Source organism: Borostomias antarcticus, assembly GCF_949987555.1.
Source record: "Borostomias antarcticus genome assembly, chromosome: 6".
NCBI classification, from domain to species: Eukaryota; Metazoa; Chordata; class Actinopteri; order Stomiiformes; family Stomiidae; genus Borostomias; species Borostomias antarcticus.
The window spans coordinates 15,618,450-15,638,718 of NC_140239.1; the positions used below are offsets into that span (position 1 = coordinate 15,618,450).

The 20,269-nt window shown below is 44.3% G+C and overlaps 1 protein-coding gene across 1 annotated transcript in view; it reads left to right on the forward strand.

The window, feature by feature from the left end:
- The window catches only part of msh3 (mutS homolog 3 (E. coli)), a gene marked incomplete at its 5' end in the record, with an annotated part of 186,563 nt that overhangs the window by 1,457 nt on the left and 164,837 nt on the right, over positions 1–20,269 (forward strand). The window contains 3 exons of the mRNA XM_084440013.1: positions 4,089–4,206; positions 4,349–4,479; positions 5,551–5,717. Coding sequence (XP_084296139.1) covers positions 4,089–4,206; positions 4,349–4,479; positions 5,551–5,717 — 416 coding nt within the window. The remainder of the gene's footprint in view (positions 1–4,088; positions 4,207–4,348; positions 4,480–5,550; positions 5,718–20,269) is intronic.

Here is a 20,269-nt window from a genome sequence, read left to right on the forward strand (position 1 = left end):
TGACTGGTTGAACTGGTTTTGGTTGACTGAACGCCGAAACATGACTGGTTGACTGAACCAGGGCTGCGTTTCCCAGAAGCTTCTTTCGTTAAGAGGCTCTTGGGCCATTCATTTAGAGCGTTCTGATTGGTCAACTGGTCTGGGCAAGCTCTCTGATTGGTCAACTGAATGGGCTAAAGAGCCTCTTAACGAAAGAAGCTTCTGGGAAACCCAGGGCTCTAAGGTGCGACCATTTTACTCGCATTTGCGACTAAAAATAGTTTTGTGCGATCAGAAAAAATAATTTAGGAGCACACTGTGCGAGTACTGTTTTCAACTATTTCACTCGCATTTTGCGTCTAAAATAAATCCATGCAAATTGGATCAAACTAGAGTCAAAGTTTCGTGCACCTGTATACAAATCCCACAACTTTTTATTTTTTATTTTTTTATTACAAGTCCCACGACTGCAACCTGCAACGCGCAGAACTCTTGTGATGATGCGCGATGACAGCTCAGCTGCCCTCACTAAAAACGACTGTGCAGACGTTGAATGTCCCTGCCAGTAACGTTACCAAAATTAAGAAAAGAAGCCCATTCAATCGTATTTTGCCCGGCAAAGTGGAACCAAGGAGAGAGAGGAATTCGGTGAGGCCCGGGGGGAGTCGAATCAATTGTCACTCAAAAATCTAGTTCTATTGATTAGATTAGATTCAACATTGCACCATAGCCTACCAGTAACTTACTGGATCCACATCGTAAAAAGCGTTTTTTTTCAGAAATGCGTGTCATAACGATCCAATGACATGACAATGAATTCCTTTGCATCTACATTAAACTAAGCTTTTCCATGGATTTAACAATTTTTGAATGATTATTTGCGAAGATATTGGGCTTTCTTCCCACGTTTTTTCACGGCAGCAGCAGCTATGTTTCATATCCCTGCCTAAGTTCGCAAAGCATGGTGTGAGTTTTCATCTACCCCTCAGTTTCAAGTCAGCATCTGAAAACCCTTGTTTTGGAGGGCTGTTTGAACGTCCACTAGCCCTCGATATGCCCCCTAGCCCTAGAAGCTAAAAGGAATGGGACCATGGAGGTATAATATAACTGGAGACGGCATTGAAAATGGCTGCCTATTCATTTCAATGAAAGTTGCTCACCGGCGCATGAAGCCATTTGACGTAGTGGCCAAAGCCCGGTATTGCAAGTCACGTGACGGCATGCGGCCCAAGACCCTTATTTCCCATGGTTTGTGGATTATGATAGATAGGCTAGAAAAGGAAAACAAAAATTTTCTCGGTATCATTCAGCATCAGAGACCAATCTAATCAATATAAACTTTTAATTCAATGGGGTTTTGTTTGTTTTTGAAGCCACCAATACCTGTATCGAGCCCTTTGAAACGTGCTGTGCACGAGCCTCGGGGACGCTGGTCGCGCGTTCAAGAGTCCTGCGAACTCGGGAAAGCACGTCACCATAGGAAGACCCGCCCTACTCTGCCTCTGATTGGATAGAAAGTCATGCAATGACGTCGGCTAAAATTTGCTATGCTTTTAGCAATGAAGCTGCTATGATCATGCTAATCATAGATATGAACGTATGTCTATGATGCAAATGATCATGACATGTGGTTACTTTAGGACATCATTGGAAAAGATCTAGAGGGTAAGTGGGTCAATGTTGAATAACTTAGCTAACATTATCTAATGTTACATTTCTTTATATTAACATCAACTATATTGATAGGCTAGGGAGCTATGCTAACGGTAGCTAATGCTAACGGCTTAGGGTTAACGTTAGTTAATGCTAACGTTACGTTCGGAGGTCTCAGATGTATTTCAATTTTAACATAATGTTGAGCATGATCAATGTGACATTGTTCATACATTGATTACAGTCTGTAATCTTGTCTGGCATTATTTAGCTAGTGGGCTGATGCTTGCTGCTGCTACTATAGCATTTGCCACATTATACATCAAATTAATCAAGCATGGTTAGTGTTATTACCTGAAGGCATTATTACCATTGCAAGTAAGCATGCCATGTATATGCCATGCCTGGAAATCAAATTAATAGTGTAATTCTTCCCCATCATAGCTCATTGTACACTGATATAATCATTCTCCTTGCCTTTGCTAATAATCTCTTTTATCAAACTTTGTGCTAGGAAAGAAATCTGTCTGTGATTCGTCGCTAGTGCTCATCAAGGCTGTTGTCATCTCCCGCCTGGACTCCTGCAACTCCCTACTTGCTGCCATCCTGCAGCGTTGGCCATCAGACTCCTGAAGAAAGCTGCTGCTGACCTGGTGTTCAACAGCCCCATGCTCTTCCACAAAACTTCCCTACTCCGTTCTCTGCACTGGCTCCCTGCGCTGTCCCATCCAGTTTAGGACTGTGGTGCAAGCCTACAGGGCAAATGAACAGCTCCCTCCGACCTCCAGGCTGTAGTCAAGCTCTGCTGCCTTGAGGTGATTGGTTCGCCAGTTGCTCCAAGCCCCCCTATGGCAGATTGGCGTGGCCATGGCTCTTTTCTGTCCTGGCCTCACAGTGGTGGAATGAACTGTGCACTGATGTCAGTACAGCAGAGTCGCTGCCCATCTTTCGCCGCATGCTGAAAATTCACCTGTTCAAGATGTGCCCTGGACCTGGACATACGTTCATATCTATGATTAGCATGATCATAGCAGCTTCATTGCTAAAAGCATAGCAAATGTTAGCCGACGTCATTGCATGACTTCCTATCCAATCAGAGGCAGAGTAGGGCGGGTCTTCCTATGGTGACGTGTTTTCCGCCGAGTTCGCAGGACTCACGAACGCGCGACCAACGTCCCCGAGGCTCGTGCACAGCACATGTTTCAAATGGCTCGATACAGGTATTGGTGGCTTCAAAAACAAACAAAACCCCATTGAATTAAAAGTTTATATTGATTAGATTGGTCTCTGATGCTGAATGATACCCAGAAAAATTTTGTTTTCCTTTTCTAGCCCTATCTATCATAATCCACAAACCATGGGAAATAAGGGTCTTGGGCCGCATGCCGTCACGTGACTTGCAATACCGAGCTTGGCCTGAAAGCCCATGGTGGCTTCAATGCGCCAAGCTGATCCTGGGGGCTTGAATGGGACACACTACCCTACGTGTGAACGCGCAAAATGTAGGGGTGGGGCCAAGGGCTAGGGCTAAGGGGGGTATTGGGATTGGGCCATAGTCTTCATTAGGACCAATGCACCTGATGAAGTGTGTGGGAATAGTATAGTCTTCATTAGGACCAATGCACCTGATGAAGTGTGAGCTCCTATGGTGAGCAGATTATTATTGTTTATTGTTGTTGGCAGTAGTCTAATGTGTGTGTTGCTAATAAAAATGTGTTATTTCAATTTTTTCATTGCACTCATACATTTGTTTCTGTGCTCCTAATTTTTTTCATTTAGGAGCACATGTGCTCCTAGTGAAAAATGTTAGCTTAGAGCCCTGGACTGAACGCTGAAACATGACTGGTTGAACTGGTTTTGGTTGACTGAATGCTGAATCATGACTGGTTGAACTGATTTTGGTCGACTGAACGCTGAAATTGTTGTAATTATTCCTGACAAAAATATATTGTACTATGACATTGGAAGGGTAGTTTTATAGATTTTTGTTCAGAAACATTGGAGAATAGCCTACTCTCTCACACGGGCCAGCTAGGCTGGCATGCACAAAGCCTGTAGTCACAGCTGGTAGATGTGGGGGTACACAGCTGGTAGAGGCTGGGGTACACAGCTGGTAGATGTGGGGGTACACAGCTGGTAGAGGCTGGGATACACAGCTGGTAGAGGCTGGGGTACACAGCTGGTAGATGTGGGGGTACACAGCTGGTAGATGTGGGGGTGCACAGGCTTGTGTTGGTGCCAGTGCTCAAAAAACGCCTCAGAACTTTGGTCTCATATATAACATCACTATTGATTTGATATACTCAGGAAAAACTGTTGAAACGGTCCCAAATATGCAATCACTGAGATAAATTAAACATACCTCTAGTACTTCTGTGTATTTGATCTATAGCCGTACAGTATCGCATATCCTTACTAGATGGTTCCAGCATATTGTGATTGGTCATCTCTCTCAGGTGGGCGTGGTGAAACAGACGGAGACGTCAGCGATCAAGGCTTCAGGAGCCAATAAGAACACTCTGTTCTCCCGCCAACTCAGCGGCCTGTACACCAAGTCCACTCTGGTGGGAGAGGGTATCCTTACTGTGTGTGTGTGTGTGTGTGTGTGTGTGTGCGTGTGTGCGTGCGTGCATGCGTGCGTGCGTGTGAGTGTGTATGTGTGTGCGCGCGTATGCGATACATCAGTGTGGTGTTGGAGCCTTGACCATGTGTCCAGATGTGAACCCAGTGCGATGTCTGGGGGAGGGGGAGGAGGGAGGGGGGGAGGCGGACCCACCTGAGAGCTTCCTGCTGTGTGTGAGCGAGAGCTGGGACAAGCTGGGGAAACAGATCACCATCGGCATGGTGGTACGTACAGTTCACACACACACGCACACACACACATACACATACACACACGCACACATACACACACACATACACACACTCACACACACACATACACTCACGCACACATACACACGCACACACACACACGCACACGCACACGCACACGCACGCACGCACACACACACACACACACACACACACACACACACACACACACACACACACACACACACACACACACACACACACACACACAGATGAATGCTAATAAATAGTATTGTCTCCATACAAAGCCCAGCAGCTTCTTCAGTCATGCAAACTTAAATACTTCGCAGCACCTCGTGGTCAGAGCAACAACGACAGTGGCAGCGGTGGTAAAATTATTATTACAACCCGCAACCATGAGGGGCAGTAGAGCACTGCTACAGTGTAGTAGGCTCCTAGGCTTCTCTGACAATCTGGTTGCCGTTGCTTAAATCCTAATGTAGACTAGGATCTAGTCGAGATTTGAAATCTCAAGTCCCAGTAGACACTTCAATAATAATGTGTTGTCTTCTTCTTGCTTATAGACTATGTCAATATACACAATATACATACAGTTACTGCCAGTCGAATTGAGTTTGCTGCTCAACGACGCCTCCTGGCGGCTATTGTGCAACACTGAATGAGGAGGTGGTCTGGAGTGGTCCGAACGGTCCTCTAAAACTTCGCTGTCGCTGTCGTTCCTGCTCTGCCCACGAGATACGGCGAAGTATTGAAGATCGCATGACTGTACCTTTACAGGGAAATAACATTCAATGAAATTAAGTGATGTCTGTGTTTGTGTGTGTGTGGTGTGTGTGTGTTTGTGGGCATGTGTACGTGTGTGTGTATGTGTGAATGCCTGCCTGCGTGTGTGTGTGTGTGTGTTTGTGGGCATGCGTGCACGTGCGTGTGTGTTTGTGGGCGTGCGTGTGTGTGGTGCATGCGTGTGTGTGTGTTTGTGGCCATGTGTGTGCGTGCGTGTTTGTGTTTGTGGGCATGCGTGCATGTGTGTGTGCCCGTGTGTGTGCGTGTGCGTGTGTGTGTGTGTGTGTGTGTGTGTTGTAGGCGGTGCAGCCCAGCACAGGAGACGTGCTACTGGACTGTTTCACCGACAGTTCATCCCGATCGGAGCTGGAGGGGCGTGTCCTAAAGGTCAACCCCATGGAGATCCTGGTGCCCTCTGACCTCTCAGACCACACCCACAGACTGCTGCAGAGCCTCACTCAGGCCAGGTGACCCTTCACCCCTGACCCCTAACCCTTCACCCCTAACCCAGAACCCAGTCATAACCTTTAACCCCTGACCTGACACCTTTCACCCCTAAACCTCTACTGTCATTAGACAGGCGGGGCTTCTGTCGAAAGGCCAAGGGGCAGGGAAAGGTCTAACAGCTTGTGTGTGTGTGTGTGTGTGTGTTGGGGGGGGGGGGGGTTGTGTGTGTGTCTGCATCTCTATTTCTCACTCTCACACACACACACACAATTATGTTAATATAATTATATTACTGTTTGATTTCTAATTGAATTTATTATCTGTCAAGCCTATACTGATAATTGTACATTTTAGAGAGAGATGATGTCTGCCTCTGTCAACACTAGGGGGAAGTATTAACATTTAGCTCAACAATTCAGCCTGTTGCTGAGATTGTGTGTGTGTGTGTGTGTGTGTGTGTTGGGGGGCTTGCTGTAGCTGAGATTGTGTGTGTATGTGTGCTTGCTGTAGCCGAGATTGTGTGTGTGTGTGTGTGTGTGTGTGCGTGTGTGCATTTGTCCATGGTCTGAAGTTTCACTAGAAAATGTGTCCTGTGTGATTATATTATTCGGAAATGAAACGAGGCAGTGGGCGTTCGATGAGCATATTACATTAGAGAGAGGGAGGGAGGGAGGGAGGGAGGGAGGGAGAGAGAGAAGAAAGGAAGGAAAGAAGGAAGGAAGGGGGGAGGGATGTCTGCCTATCCTTTTCCTTCACAGTTCTCCTGGACCCGCGGTTTCTCCACAGAACTCCTTTATTCCTCCATCTTTTTTCATCCCTCTGTTCTCTCACTGCCTTCTTTTACCCTTCCCCCTCTCTCTTCCCCCCTCAGTCTCTCTCTCCCCCTGTCCTCCCCCTCATCTCTACTCCCCCTGTCCCCCCTCCCTCTCCCCCTGCCCTCCCCCTCCTCTCTCTCCCCCTGTCCTCCCCTCTCTCTCCCCCTGTCCTCCCCCCTCTCTCCCCCTGTCCTCCTCTCTCTCTCCCCCTGTCCTCCTCTCTCTCTCCCCCTGTCCACCCCCTCTCTCTCCCCCTGTCCTCCCCTCTCTCTACCCCTGTCCCCCCTCTCTCTCTCCCCCTGCCCCCCCCTCTATCTCCCCCTGTCCCCCTATGGTTAAGCAAAACATTTACCCCTCAGTAATTGAGAGAGGGATCTTGTTTGTGCCTGTTGGTGCAGCCCTTGCTCTATAGCCCTAACTCTCTCTCTGTGTCTGTGTCTGCCTGCGTCAGTAAGACCACACCAGATCATTCACCATCTCCCAGGGTTACTGGATGGGGACAGGGGGAGGGAGACGGGGAGAGAGGGAGGGAGAGAGAGAGGGAGGGAGACAGGGAGAGAGGGAGACAAAGAGAAGGAGACAGGGGGAGGGAGAGAAGGAGAGAAGGAGACAGGGGGAGGGAGAGAAGGAGACGGGGAGGGGGACAGGGAGAGAAGGAGACAGGGACTAGCTAACGTTAGCTAGTCATGAGACAGTCCCAGTCAGCTAACGTAGCATAGCTTAAGATGACAACAAGTTTGCTTGCTGTGAATAGTTTACGTACGTTGGTTCACCTGTTACAGAACACAACAGAAATGTTAGCCAATTAGTGGCCTAGTTGCTTTACCTTGCAGGCTAGAGATAGGCCCCCAAATAATTTTATAGCTCGTTTCGTTCGATGCACAACAAGCAGATCCACCGAGTGCTCTTTTCAAGTACCGTTCATTCACGTGTGCGCTCACTGCGCTGTATGAGCCACCCAGGCTGATCTTACTTGCACTGCGTCAATGCCGTGGTCAGTAGTGCGGTGATTTGGTATAAAGCCAATTTGCTCTTTAGTCAGGAGAATGGGCCTCATTCACCAACGAAGTAAAGAAGTTCTTAAGAAGCATTTCTTCTTAAACTGTACTTACACCGTTTCTAAGGAAATTCTGGCATTCAACAATGGTTTCTCATCTGGGATTTGTTCTCAGCTAAGAACAGAATATACGAACACTGAATAGCAGTCGCAAGTAGGCCATTTGAGTGCGGAAATGTAGACTATGCAAAATTGGTGATTGCAGTCACCTCAATTCTACAGTTGGATGATATATGATTGAAATAAAATTATATTAGCATAATTCCCAATAACGTGTCCTAATCATAACCATAATTTCCATTGTAAACGTGTGCGTCAGAATATCTGATGTTAGGGTGTTAGGGACCAATTTTAAACATACCTTCTGCTGGTACAATTGATACATAGTGTTCCAGAACAGACTCTCAGAAGCACATATCACTTTGTTTTATGAAGATTGGACATACCATTGTTGAGATATAGCCCATTTTGTGACCCGAGGCAGGGTCATAAAGCTCGCGCCCCTTACTGCATAAGTCAATGGAACACCTGTGTTCTAGAATGGCACCAAATGGACCTTTTTTCCCTCTACGCTTTACATACTTTCCTTCATAGCTTTAGATAGGTTAGTCACATTGTAATGAAATGTTCAGGGATGATAGAGACTACTATGTTTGACATTTCAAAAAACATTTTCTGAAAATATTATGCTAATTAATCAAATAATATGCAAATATATGTTAATTTATGCGGAAATCATGTTTAAAGACCATTTTAAGAGATCCATTCACTTTAATCATTTAAAATAAAGTGTTAACTTGTTACAAGTAACATTGTTCCCTTTGTTCTGAAGTTATATGTCATTAATTCATAAATTGTGATTTTAAATATGAAAATGATTTGTATAATAGGCGAAGTACTGTGCACTATGCTTAGTTATGATATGCCCATTTTTCATGTAAATATTACTACAATATAAGATCAATATAAGATCAAAAAGGATGAATTTGGCAACCTCATGATCCCAATCCTAAAGGTTTAACTCAGTGGTTCTTAACCTTGTTGGAGGTACAGAACCCCACCAGTTTCATATGCGCATTCACCGAACCCTTAATTGGAAAAATAAAATATGATTTTTTCAAATTCAAAACATAGGTATATATTTTACTGGTGCACAAAATGAACCGTGCATCAACATCACTGTGTTCAAAGAACAAAACCATCAAAACATGATTTTCACACAAAAACAAAAACATAATAATGAATATTTACTGCAAATCAGTGTGACTTCTGCTGTTGCCTTTCAGAGACCAGTTCAGAAATGTGCAGCTTCACCATGGCAAGTGCCACTCTCATGTCATTTTCGCAACAAAGTCTGTTCCTTTCACAATCACACGACGTACCATGACGACAGTCACAAGTCGACTACTGAGCGCACCAAATTCCCTGCAGCACAGATAGGTCAAGCGATGTAGCGTGGTCACCTGCAGCCAATGATGGCCAAGCGGGGCGTGTCATCACGAATCATATGAGTCGGGTGTGTGTCTTGACCTCCGCCGAACCCCTGAGACTGACTCACCGAACCCCTGGGGTTCGATCGAACCCAGGTTAAGAACCACTGGTTTAACATGAATAGGCTGTACTAGACAATTCAAATACTATGACTAAACCACTCTAAAATGACAAAAATGAGATTTTAGACATTGTAAAATTAAAATAGTTTACTGTTTATAATAATACTGATTACAAACTCATAAGTATGTACATATGAATAAAATGTTTTGTATGCTTTAAAAGGAAATAAATAGGCTCTAAACCTAATTCGAGAGAGAGAGAGACAGAGAGAAAGAGAGAGAGAGAAAGAATGTTACAAATGCGCTCTAAACTTCAATTTTCAATGGTAAGGTCTCCAATTTGTAGGTCTTGTAACAGAGGGAATTCCCATTCATCCCCAACATCATACTTTATTTTATACAGGATGTTCAGAGGGTTTGCTCTTCTTTTTGTGATCTGGAGCACAGTGGCAGCGTACCACACTGGGGCTGAATCCTTTTCTTTTTCCTCCGTGTCGATCGGCCGCAGTGGCCACGGAGTGATGGGGCAACCAGTCGCCCCGAGGTAGCAGAGCGTAGCGGTCGGGAGGGGGTGTAGGGTTTGACCATGGCCTGGAGGTAGGAGGGGGCTGTTCCTTTCATTGCCCTGTAGGTTAGTGCCAGAGTTTTAAACTGGATGCGAGCTGCTACAGGGAGCCAGTGTAGGGAACGGAGAAGGGAAGTTGTGTGGGAGAACTTGCGGTGGTTGAACACCAGGCGAGCAGCAGCTTTCTGGACAAGTTCCATAGGTTTAATGGCTGACGCCGGGGCCCCAGCAAGGAGGGAGTTGCAGTAGTCCAGGAGGGAGATGACCAGGGCCTGGATGAGTACCTGCGCCGTTTCATTAGTGAGGAAAGGGCAAATCCTCCTGATGTTGTAAAGCATGAATCTGCAGGAGCGTGTGACGGATGTGACATGTGCGGAAAATGACAGTTGGTCATCCAGGGTCACACCCAGATTCCTCGCAGTCCGAGTCGGGGTCACCACTGTGTCTTCAATGGTGATGGCCAGGTCTCTGTCAAGTGGCTAGCCTTGAACCCAGACTGGTGGGGATCTAGGAGGTCGTTCTGGTGGAGGTACAAAGACAGTTGGTTAAAGATAGCACGTTCAAGTGTTTTGGATAGAAAGGATAGAAGGGAAACCGGTCTGTAGTTTTTGACATCAGAGGGGTCGAGAGATGGTTTCTTTAGGAGAGGGGTGACTGTGCTGTTTATATATCCTGAGTTGAGTAGGCCACTCTCTCAGGGCACTCAACATTGGAAACTCCCAGAACAGAAGGGTGTCTTTCCCTCTCTCTCACTCTGTAATCTATTTCGTTTCTGGTTGTAAGGAAGAAGAATCAGATCCGTCGATGCCAGTTTCAATACTTTTATTGAATCTCTGGCATCAAAAATCACACTGAAGTTGTGATGAGTTCACTTGCCAATGGTCTAGGATGAACTGAACTAACACAGAGATCACTCTCTTGGTTATACGAAAAGAGGTGTTACCCAAAATTGTCCTGTTCTTTGTTACCTTGTCTAAAGTTAGACAGTTTAATAGTTCAGTTAAACAGATCTGCATTTGAAATTCACTATAATATAACTTGTGATTATACTGGTCAAAATATACTACAACTCCCTAGCAGAAACGCCTCTCCCCCCTGTCTCTCAGAGCAGAAGCTCATCTCTCCCTCACTCGCAGTGCAGAAGTGCATCTCTCTCCCTCCCTCCTCCTCTAACTCGCAGATCAGAAGCTTCGTAGCTAATTTATCAGTGATATGATATATGATATCTGCAATCTAACAGCTTTGTATTACAGTGATTTTGTTAGCTAAACATTAGACCGAAGCCAACTAACGTTAGAAACTGCCGCAAGCTGCTGACTGCCCCTTCGGTCCACAGCTCGCTGCCGCTAGTTTTCCTCACATCACCATGAAAAAACCCGCATCGCATCACGGATTGGGATCAGCCACTTACAACCTATATATCAAAATTTAGCTTAGACCTTGTAGTTTCTAACTAGCTATGTTGTGAATACAAATTAGAAAAAAAAGCTGTCATAACACGTAAGTGAAACAGTTCTTACCTCGTATTTCTGTCAAATTCCGCGATCTTCTTTGTCAACACACTTGTTGAGGTCGGGGTGAGTCTTAGCAAGCGTAAATCACTTGAATCCAGTCCAGTTTTTGTTACTGTGGTTTGCGAAGGAAGGATAATGATCCACACCAGGTTTTGCGGCCAGCGCTAAAAAGTGAAATCCCGCGGAACCGGACCTTCTATGGGCCTGTCGCTGTAAATATTGATCTCATAACGTATATTTATTAAAAAGTACATTGACAAAACAATACAAACGAAGAGAAAACACATATGGGTATGTTTTAATCTTGAAATATAACAATTATATTGTCATTTATTTGTCATATATTTAGCACAAAGGGACATCTGTTAGTTGTATTTTGTAGCATTCTGCCTAGCGTCCACCTTAAGTCACGTGACCTAACGCCCTACTGATGTCATTGTTTAAATAAATGCGCTCCGAATTGCTTGTTATTCGTGTTGATCAGTCTTGAAAATGTCGATAAAATATTTAGATGGTGTGTTAATAATTTGTGATTTTGGTGTAAATAAATGTGTTGTGTTTTGTTTTAATTCTCTGACCGTTCTGAAAGCACCGTGAGATTTCATGCATTCAACCTTTATTTAGACTCGAGAGTACACTGTACATAAAGTACATTTCCAGTGCAGACGAGTTAAAACACAATATACATAAAAGGCAAAGTAAAATGCTATAAAAAGGATAAAAATTATATCTTTAAACACATAAGGTTAAAAAACTAAAAATACAAATTTGAGTTATTAAAAACGTACAAAATGAAGTGCAAAGATAAACAATAAGAGCTCGGAACTGTGCAAAAGTAGGCATCTCTTTCAACTTTAAAGTGCTTTGTAGTGTGTTCCAGGAGCGTGGAGCATTAAAAGAAAAGGCTACAGTTTTTTGGATAGTACAAATTTGGGAAGTCTTGAGGATGAGCAGTTCACTTGATCTAGTACTATAGGAGCTAGAGTTCCTGGTTCCTGGTTCCAGGTTTGATAAATAGGGGGGTTGTTTAAGAGACTTAAAAATGAATAAAAACCAGTGTATGTTACGCCGCTCAGCTAGAGAGGGCCAACCAACCTTTTCATACAGCACACAATGATGGGTAAAATGAGGATCATCTGTAATAAATCGGAGTGCAGAATGATAGACTGGGTCACATATTTTTAAAACTGAGGCAGTGGCATGTCAGTGGCTTAAATTATTCTTTTCCTACTAAGTAATGGAAAACTGTCTTTGTTCCTGTAAAAGAAGCCCAGTTTCTGACGTAATCTGCTTGCAAGATTTGTGACATGGTACCTGAGTGTAAGTCTTTCATCTAGCCAGACCCCAAGGTATTTATATTCTGACTCTCTCAATAGTGGTGCCACTAGAGGCAGTTATAAGGGCACCATTAGGGTCAATATTTCTGGTTTTAGTAAACAACATGAACTTAGTTTTGTTACTATTGAGAACTAACTTCAATTTAAAAAACATCCTGAAGTGCATTCAAAGAGAGCTGCAAGCGATCAATAGCACGGTTCTGGGAGTCATCAACACAATATAACATAGCATCATCAGCATACAAATGAATCTGACAGCCATGTCCAGAGTTCACAATGTCATAAGTATAGATGGTGAAAAGAATAGGGCCCAGAACAGAACCCTGTGGAACACCTTTAGTTATGGGCAAAAACTCAGATTGAATTTTCCCTGATCTGACACACTGGGACCTATCGGATAAATAATTCTGGAACCATGTGCACATGTTTCTATCTAAACCAATTTGATGCAACCTATTCAAGAGCAAAGAATGATCAACTGTATCAAAGGCTTTAGATAGATCTATAAAGAGGACAGCACAGTGTTTTTTTATTATCAATTGCAGAAGATATGTCATTAGTCACTAGTGTAATGGCAGAGATAGTACTGTGATTAGCTCTGAATCCTGATTGGTGAATAGATAAAATAGAGTGATGCGAAAGATGGTCCTTAAGCTGACAACTAATGAGAGATTCAAGGATTTTACCCAAGCAGGACAACTTGGAGATTGGTCTGTAATTGTTTGGTTCACTCTTATCGCCACCCTTATGTAAAGGGAGAACATGTGCTCTTTTCCAAACCTTAGGAATAACACCAGTAGAAATAGATAGATAAAAAATATGTGTCAAAGCCTCAGAAATCAGGGGAGCAGAGAGTTTAAGAAAGACTGGATCTAAGTTATCTTCACCAGTGGATTTCTTAGGATCAATATCTCTAAGGGCTTCAAACACCGAGTTGACAGTGACAGGGCCAAAACTAGAATTGGAAGTAGAATCTAAAGGAGAGAGAGTAGCAGGTACAGCCACTGGAGCAATTAAAGGAGGGTCAGGATTCTCTGAGTTGACAGGAGAAACACTGACCACTGACACTGATCTGAGAGGGGATGGCATCAGAAAAACCAACAGTCTTGGTGTTCACCACTTTCCAGAATTTAGATGGATCAAAGTATACTCTAGAGATTAAGTCTAGATAGTAGTCAAATTTATTTTTCTTCACTAGAGATGTACATTTATTTCTGAGTTGTCTGAAGGAGGTCCAATGTCGGATTTAGTCGGATCTCGGAACGAATGTCTCGGGTCCATCTTGGTTTCGGGTCCACATTTTAGACCTGAGAAGACCTCTACCTCAGAGTCACTAATACTATTCTTCAGTCTTGATTCAGAAAGAACCAAAATGTCAGGGTTTCTTTGAGAAACCAGAACCTTTAGATGATTACGATTCTTTGATTTTGCTAGACTCCTAATATTTAAATGAAGCAACCCAAAGCCTCTTCTAATTTTAAACTTTTGAGGGTTCATTGAACATACAGATGCAGAGCTAATGCAGTCATTTGCAGTAGAGACCGGGGTAGGAGAGTGTAATGTGATAGTATTTTAACTGATCTAGTCAAAAGGATTTACCAAGATTCGTTCAAAAGGTTAAGTCTGGTTTATTGTGAAAAACAATACGAGCGCAAGGACTTCCTGAAAACGCAACAAGGGTGGTTTCGTCAGCGAAGTCCCGATTATGGGTTTTGCTGTGCCTTATATGCAATCAAAACAAAGGTACGGTGCTTCCAGGATGTGATTGGCTACTCCATTGTACATATGAAATGGCAGGCGTGGCCAAGAGTAAAGACATGTGACATGAGAAAAAGGCGGTAGTTTCTAAGAGGGACAAAGGGACAAAGGATAGTTATTCTGGAGTAGACAGATGGCCTTCTGGAAGCCATTTTGAATGTTAGCACAGCTATGTGAATATTTGGGGGAGGTGATGAATTACAAGAGAAGTGAGAGGACAAAGGTTTAAGGTGTTTGGATGTAAATTCCTCAACAATCCCCCATTTGTGCCTGAACAGGTACACAAAAATAAAATATAAAATCCAAACACAAAGTGTAAACAGTCAGCTATGCTATACATGTGGAAAGGAAATAATCTCTCCACTAGGTGGAGCAAAAAGATTTTTTTTTTTATTATTATTTTCTTTCCATGTGCAAAATCACGCACCAAAACCCCTTGTTTCAGAAATTTGACAGGAAACAAGGTAAAAAAGATGACATGATTATATACTATTTATAGTCTAAGAGTGGACAACCATTCACCAAAAACCTTGATTTAACAAGGCAAAAAAAGATAAATGGTTACCAGTGTAAGAAGGGCAAAAAACCTCTTGGTCAATTTAGAGGAAAAACCCAAACTTATTTATCAACTCATGTTTCAACCATTGTAACTCTTGTAAACAAATGTGATATTTTTTCAAGATAATTTCAAAGTTCATTCACTCTTGTTGTGAATAATCGCATGTGATGTCCTATGGAACATAGCTTCCATGTTTGCGTCTCTGAATGTTTAATGTAGGTTCCAGTGTGTGCGATTAGAGGTGCAGTCATTGCTGTTGAGATTGTCCACGTTGTCATACCACAACCACAAGAAGGAAGTGACCGGCAAGGTCAGTCTCCGATTGCTCATCAGAGGAGAGGAGAGTGTGGCGGTGACTGTCAAGGTCACTCTCCGATTGCTCATCAGAGGAGAGGACAGTGTGGCGGTGACTGTCAAGGTCACTCTCCGATTGCTCATCGTCTTGGATTTTTACATCTGTAGAGTGTAACAGAGTCCAGTCATTCTTGTTCACAGTGTATATCCAACAGTCATTTAGGTGACACTTCTCTTTTGGGCAATAGAATGTCACTGGGGAATGCAAGGCGTCTTCTCTTCTAGATCGCAACTTCAATGTAGCGTTGTTTGAATCAGTTATGTTCAATGTTAGTTGCAGTGTGTGTGCGTGTGTGGTGCATCTTGTGAGGTCATGGCTGTGGAGTTACTCCATGTTGCCATCATAACGACCATGAGAAGGAGGTGACCAGCAAGGTCATTTTTCCTCCGATTCCTCGTCAGAGGAGAGGACAGTGTGGCAGCCCATGGCTTTGGCCTCTGAGCCCTCTGGTTCAGCTGCATCCTTGATCTCCTGGTGGACCGTCCTCTGCTGCTTGGACCTGTCGGCAATGGCTTGCATGGATCCACAAAGTCCTCTCAGCTACTTTGATCGCTGTCTGCGTGGTGAGTAGAACCTGGTACGGCCCGAGCCACCTCGGCGAGTTCCAGCTCCTTCGTCTGTGATCGCGGACCAGGACCCAATCCCCAGGAGAGATGTGATGCAGGAACCCCTCCTTAGCCTCAGGAATGGCGGTCCTCACTCTGTTGAAGACATCCCTGGCATGGAGAGAGTTCAATAAAATCCATCATAACATGTTCCCATGGCCCACTTGGCCGAGGATGTGCTGACAGTTCCATTTTTGACGGGTAGGTTCCTCCCGCAACATCTACTTCTCTTCCATGTTTTCTGGCCTGTTCTCAGGCTGCTCATCTGCTCCTGGTAGTCTCTTGTCTCCTCATTGGGCAGGTCTACATAGAGCGGTCAGCCAGCGAGCTCTCGGAAGGTGAGGAGGGAGTCCCTGTCCTGGTTCAGCAGGGTGAAGGTGCGGTGGGACACGGTGTCCGTGTGGACACCACACAGCCAGGGCGCCAGCAGCACGTACAGGCTCTTGAACTGAACCCGGTCCATCCCTGTACTGCTCCACGTAGGGCCGGCCCGGGTCGTGCTGCTGGAGGGCCACCTCGGCGCTCCCGCTACCCCAGTACAGGCTGATGAAGTGCTCCGTCTGTGGATCCACAGATGAGAGAGACAACAGAGACAAAACAGCAGAGAAAAAAAGGAGAGTCCTCTGGTCTGGTCTCCCTGTTCCCCTCTTTGGTCAGGAACGGTTATCCGCAGTCTGTTGGAGATACTCAGAAACATGGTTAAGCGCAAGCTCCTGCTTTGGGGAAAAATGTTGTTATTCAGTCAGGAAAACTTAAACAGGGTGTCTGTTCAAGTGTCATTAGAGCCAGTCTGCAGTAGCCTACAGTGACATCAGGGGCAGTGTTAGAATGACTTTAACACGCCCAGTCCCCAGTCATGATCAAGGCAATTGGATTTGGCTCTAGAATTTCTCTCGCGATTTTATGAAATAAAATAAAATAACCACATTCTCGTCTCAACAAAACAACACCCCCTAAGGGTGAAAACAAATTCCCTGAAGTCAGGATAAAAATAGAGATGGGGAAAAAAATGCATCACTCAAATAAAATGACACTAAAATGAACTGGCTTCATTTACAATTAACTAATCAAAAAATCCATCAAAGCTTCATTTGTATAGCTAAAATTTTTATATCTAAAACCTCCCTCTTCTGCATTTGAGGACAGAGTATTGGGCACCGCTTCGGACAAAATGGTCTCTTCCCTGTTTCATACTTATCTGTCGCTCACAGTGAGTCGGTGACATGGCGTTGGCCTTGCATCTCACGAACCCCAGATCGCCCATCTGTAGGGAAACAGGCCGGTAACCTCCATCTCCACCTCCGGTCCTGTGCCCGTCTCCTGGTTTGGCATTCACCCATCACTCCCGGAACGACAGTTGTCCCGTCTGAAACAGGGAGAACACTCCAGAAATGTCCAAGAATGACCCTCAAGTCATTCGTGACTCCACACAGTTCATAGCTTCATGCTGGCGAGGGGCAACCACTCCTTGGTAGCCCACACAATGCACTCCAGGAAAATCTGAAAACATCAACACAGAACTTCACAGAAACAGAACATCCTATAGAAATAGACTAAACCTAAATTACTACAAAGCAGAACAATCTAACCAAGGAGACGTGTACACACACCTGAATCAAAAACACAGGTGAAATGTAGGCGACATCCTCAAGCTTTATCGAACAAGACCCGCTTAAACAGAAATGATATATAATGCTAAACATCCAGTAACCTCATGTTCCTACATATATCAGAAAGAGATAGACAAGACAAACAACAGTTAAACAGACAAACAGCAGGTTCCAAGCAGTCCCCAGGAAGGCACGATCCAGGCTCCTCAAAGACCTGCCGCCCAGGGTCCATAGCACCTGAAAGATAACTCAACACAGACTGGGGTCAATATAGCAGAGGGGAAGGCCTAAAGCCAACTCCTCACAAACACATCATCATTATGTGAATGAAATTCATACAGTAGAAATGCATAAACGAACAGCTTATGGCCATTCATTGACTATTGAAACATAAACTCCTGAATCAAAGCGAAAACCATAACCTAAAATCAAAACCTATTCAAAAACCCTGTCAGACTTTTGAGTTCGCACCAATACCTAAAAGATCATCCTCAGAAACATTAACAACAACTTAAGACTCAAAGGCTCTACATCTATTTCATCCTCCCACCATCATGCACAAACCTTACGTCCTCAGCTACATCTGTCTTCTCCTGTTTATTTACCTTAAAAAAATATATATGTATGTCTCTATCTTGGCTAGTTAAAATCTCCCTTGTGGGTTGTTCAAGGGAACTCCAGCAGGTGGCGCTCGACCCCAAATCGGAGGTTCTTCCTTTTCATTCAATCCAGTGACCATATTGACCACTATGAAAACATGCCTCATCTTTCCCACTCTGTCTGTACCTGTGAACATGCTTAGACCTACTGCTACGTTGCCTATTCTCCCTTTGTCGTCGTCCCCGTTTTTGTTTCAGACCTGCACCTTTATTTTGAATGTCTAATTGTCTCAATTGAGCAGCCTGAAGTCTAGCGGCACCATCCTTGACTTTTTTCAAATTCCGTTGTTCAATGTAATGTCGGAGGCGTTCGGAATACCGGAAATGATCAACAACTTCCCCGAGAGAAGTTGATTCCCAGGTGTGGCATATCATCCTCACTCGGTCAGACAAAGAGGAGAGAGAGTTATTCATTAACTGTTGTTTCAAAATCTTTTTATAATCGGCGTTCGCTTTGTCCATGCCACTGTGTGTGGCGAAAACTGATTCTAGCCGTTCCCGAAATTTTCCGAACTGTTCATCGGAATTTTGTTTACAATATGTGATACGGTCCCAATCCATCTTTTTAGGGAATCGAGTTTTGATTCTGTTCAACAGCGCAGCGTTTTGTGCAGTAAAATCGACATGAGAAAAAGGCAACGTAATATCAAACGGGTCTTTTTTACTTCGATCCATTTTAACCCAAGTACTTGTCGCATGATCATGGCGATTTCCTCGGCGTGAGGCTCATACATTCGAACTAAACTGTTAAAAAGATTCTCGAACTCGTTCATGTCTTTGGTTGGATCGGGCAAGGTTTTAGCTATATTACGCAGTTCATCAGAGCGCCAGGGTCTATAAACCGTAATCTCTGGAGTCCAGGCCGCATAACCAGCTGCATAATTTATTTGTGAAGGGCGAGGAACAGGGTTTGGGCAGCGTATCAGAGGCGCTTGTATTTGCGGTCCCTCCAGACTATCTCTAGCCATTTGCAGTTGTTCCAAATTAAACTTAGCCTCAGATATAGCTCTAGCCAATTCTTCCTTCCTGACCTGTTCTTGTTCAGACGAATACCTCGTAGAAAGGGGCGCGCTTAACTCGTATTGTAGAGGGGAGAGAGAAGGGGCGTGGCTAATGGCGGGAGCATGAAAATGGGGAAGAACAACAGCCTGGTTGGGTGTGAGCACGGAGCAACGAGTCGAGGGGGGAAAATCTAATTTTAAATCAGAGTTATTCTGCTGGGGAAATGGCGGAGAGACTGTCTGCTGAACCTCCTTATCTTTCCTTCCTGACCTAAAAAACCTCTCTCGTGCTACTCTCTCCCAAATCTTAAAAGCAGACCAGTCTATAGAATTAACAGGCTTTTCCCTTAACCTAGACATCTCAACCACCTCTAGCTGATCCCGAATCTTAGCTAAAAATTTAACACTAAATGTCAGATGGGGATGTAAGAAATCGAAAATGCTTTAGCGCATAACGAAATCTGCCAACAAACGCTTGCAGAATAATGCTTCAGCGCAACAATCTCATCAGGGCTAGACAAGTTTAGCAGTAGAATCCTGTTGCATATAGCATATGTTAGTAGCCGGTGTTACAGGGACACCTAGTGGTGCTCCCAAAATGTTGCATGTAAGACCCGGATGTTGTATGTGGGCATGCGCCGTTATATTATACCTCCATGGCGTGCGCGGGGGAAATTTAAGTTTAATAAAAGCTATACTGAAACAAATCCCTAATAAACACGACGCAGCCTAAAACCCCAAAACAGCAATGAAAGGAAACCTTATAGTTAGCTCACGGCGGGAAAGAATACAATTTTGAAAGAAACAAAGACACATTAAACCGCTTAGTACTCACCCAGTCAGAAAGTCCTTTGTTCTCTGGCTCAATGGCGGATCACCGCGAGAGCGGAGTGGTGTTTTCCTGCGTCTCCCAGACAACCAGCTAGCCTACTGGAAATCTAGCAGTTACGATTTAACAGTGTAAAAAGTGTACAAAATACTTACAATACTTTACCTGGATCCATGGCGCGCTTAACAAACAATACAAGGCAAGAGCCGAGGCTCAAACAGTAAACACAGCAGACTAACACCCCCCGTGCACATACAAGAGAGAGAGCCGAAACTCCAACAGTAAAACAACAGACTAACATGGGAACGCAAAACAAAGAACGACCAAAGATGACGAAAAACCGACTAACATACGA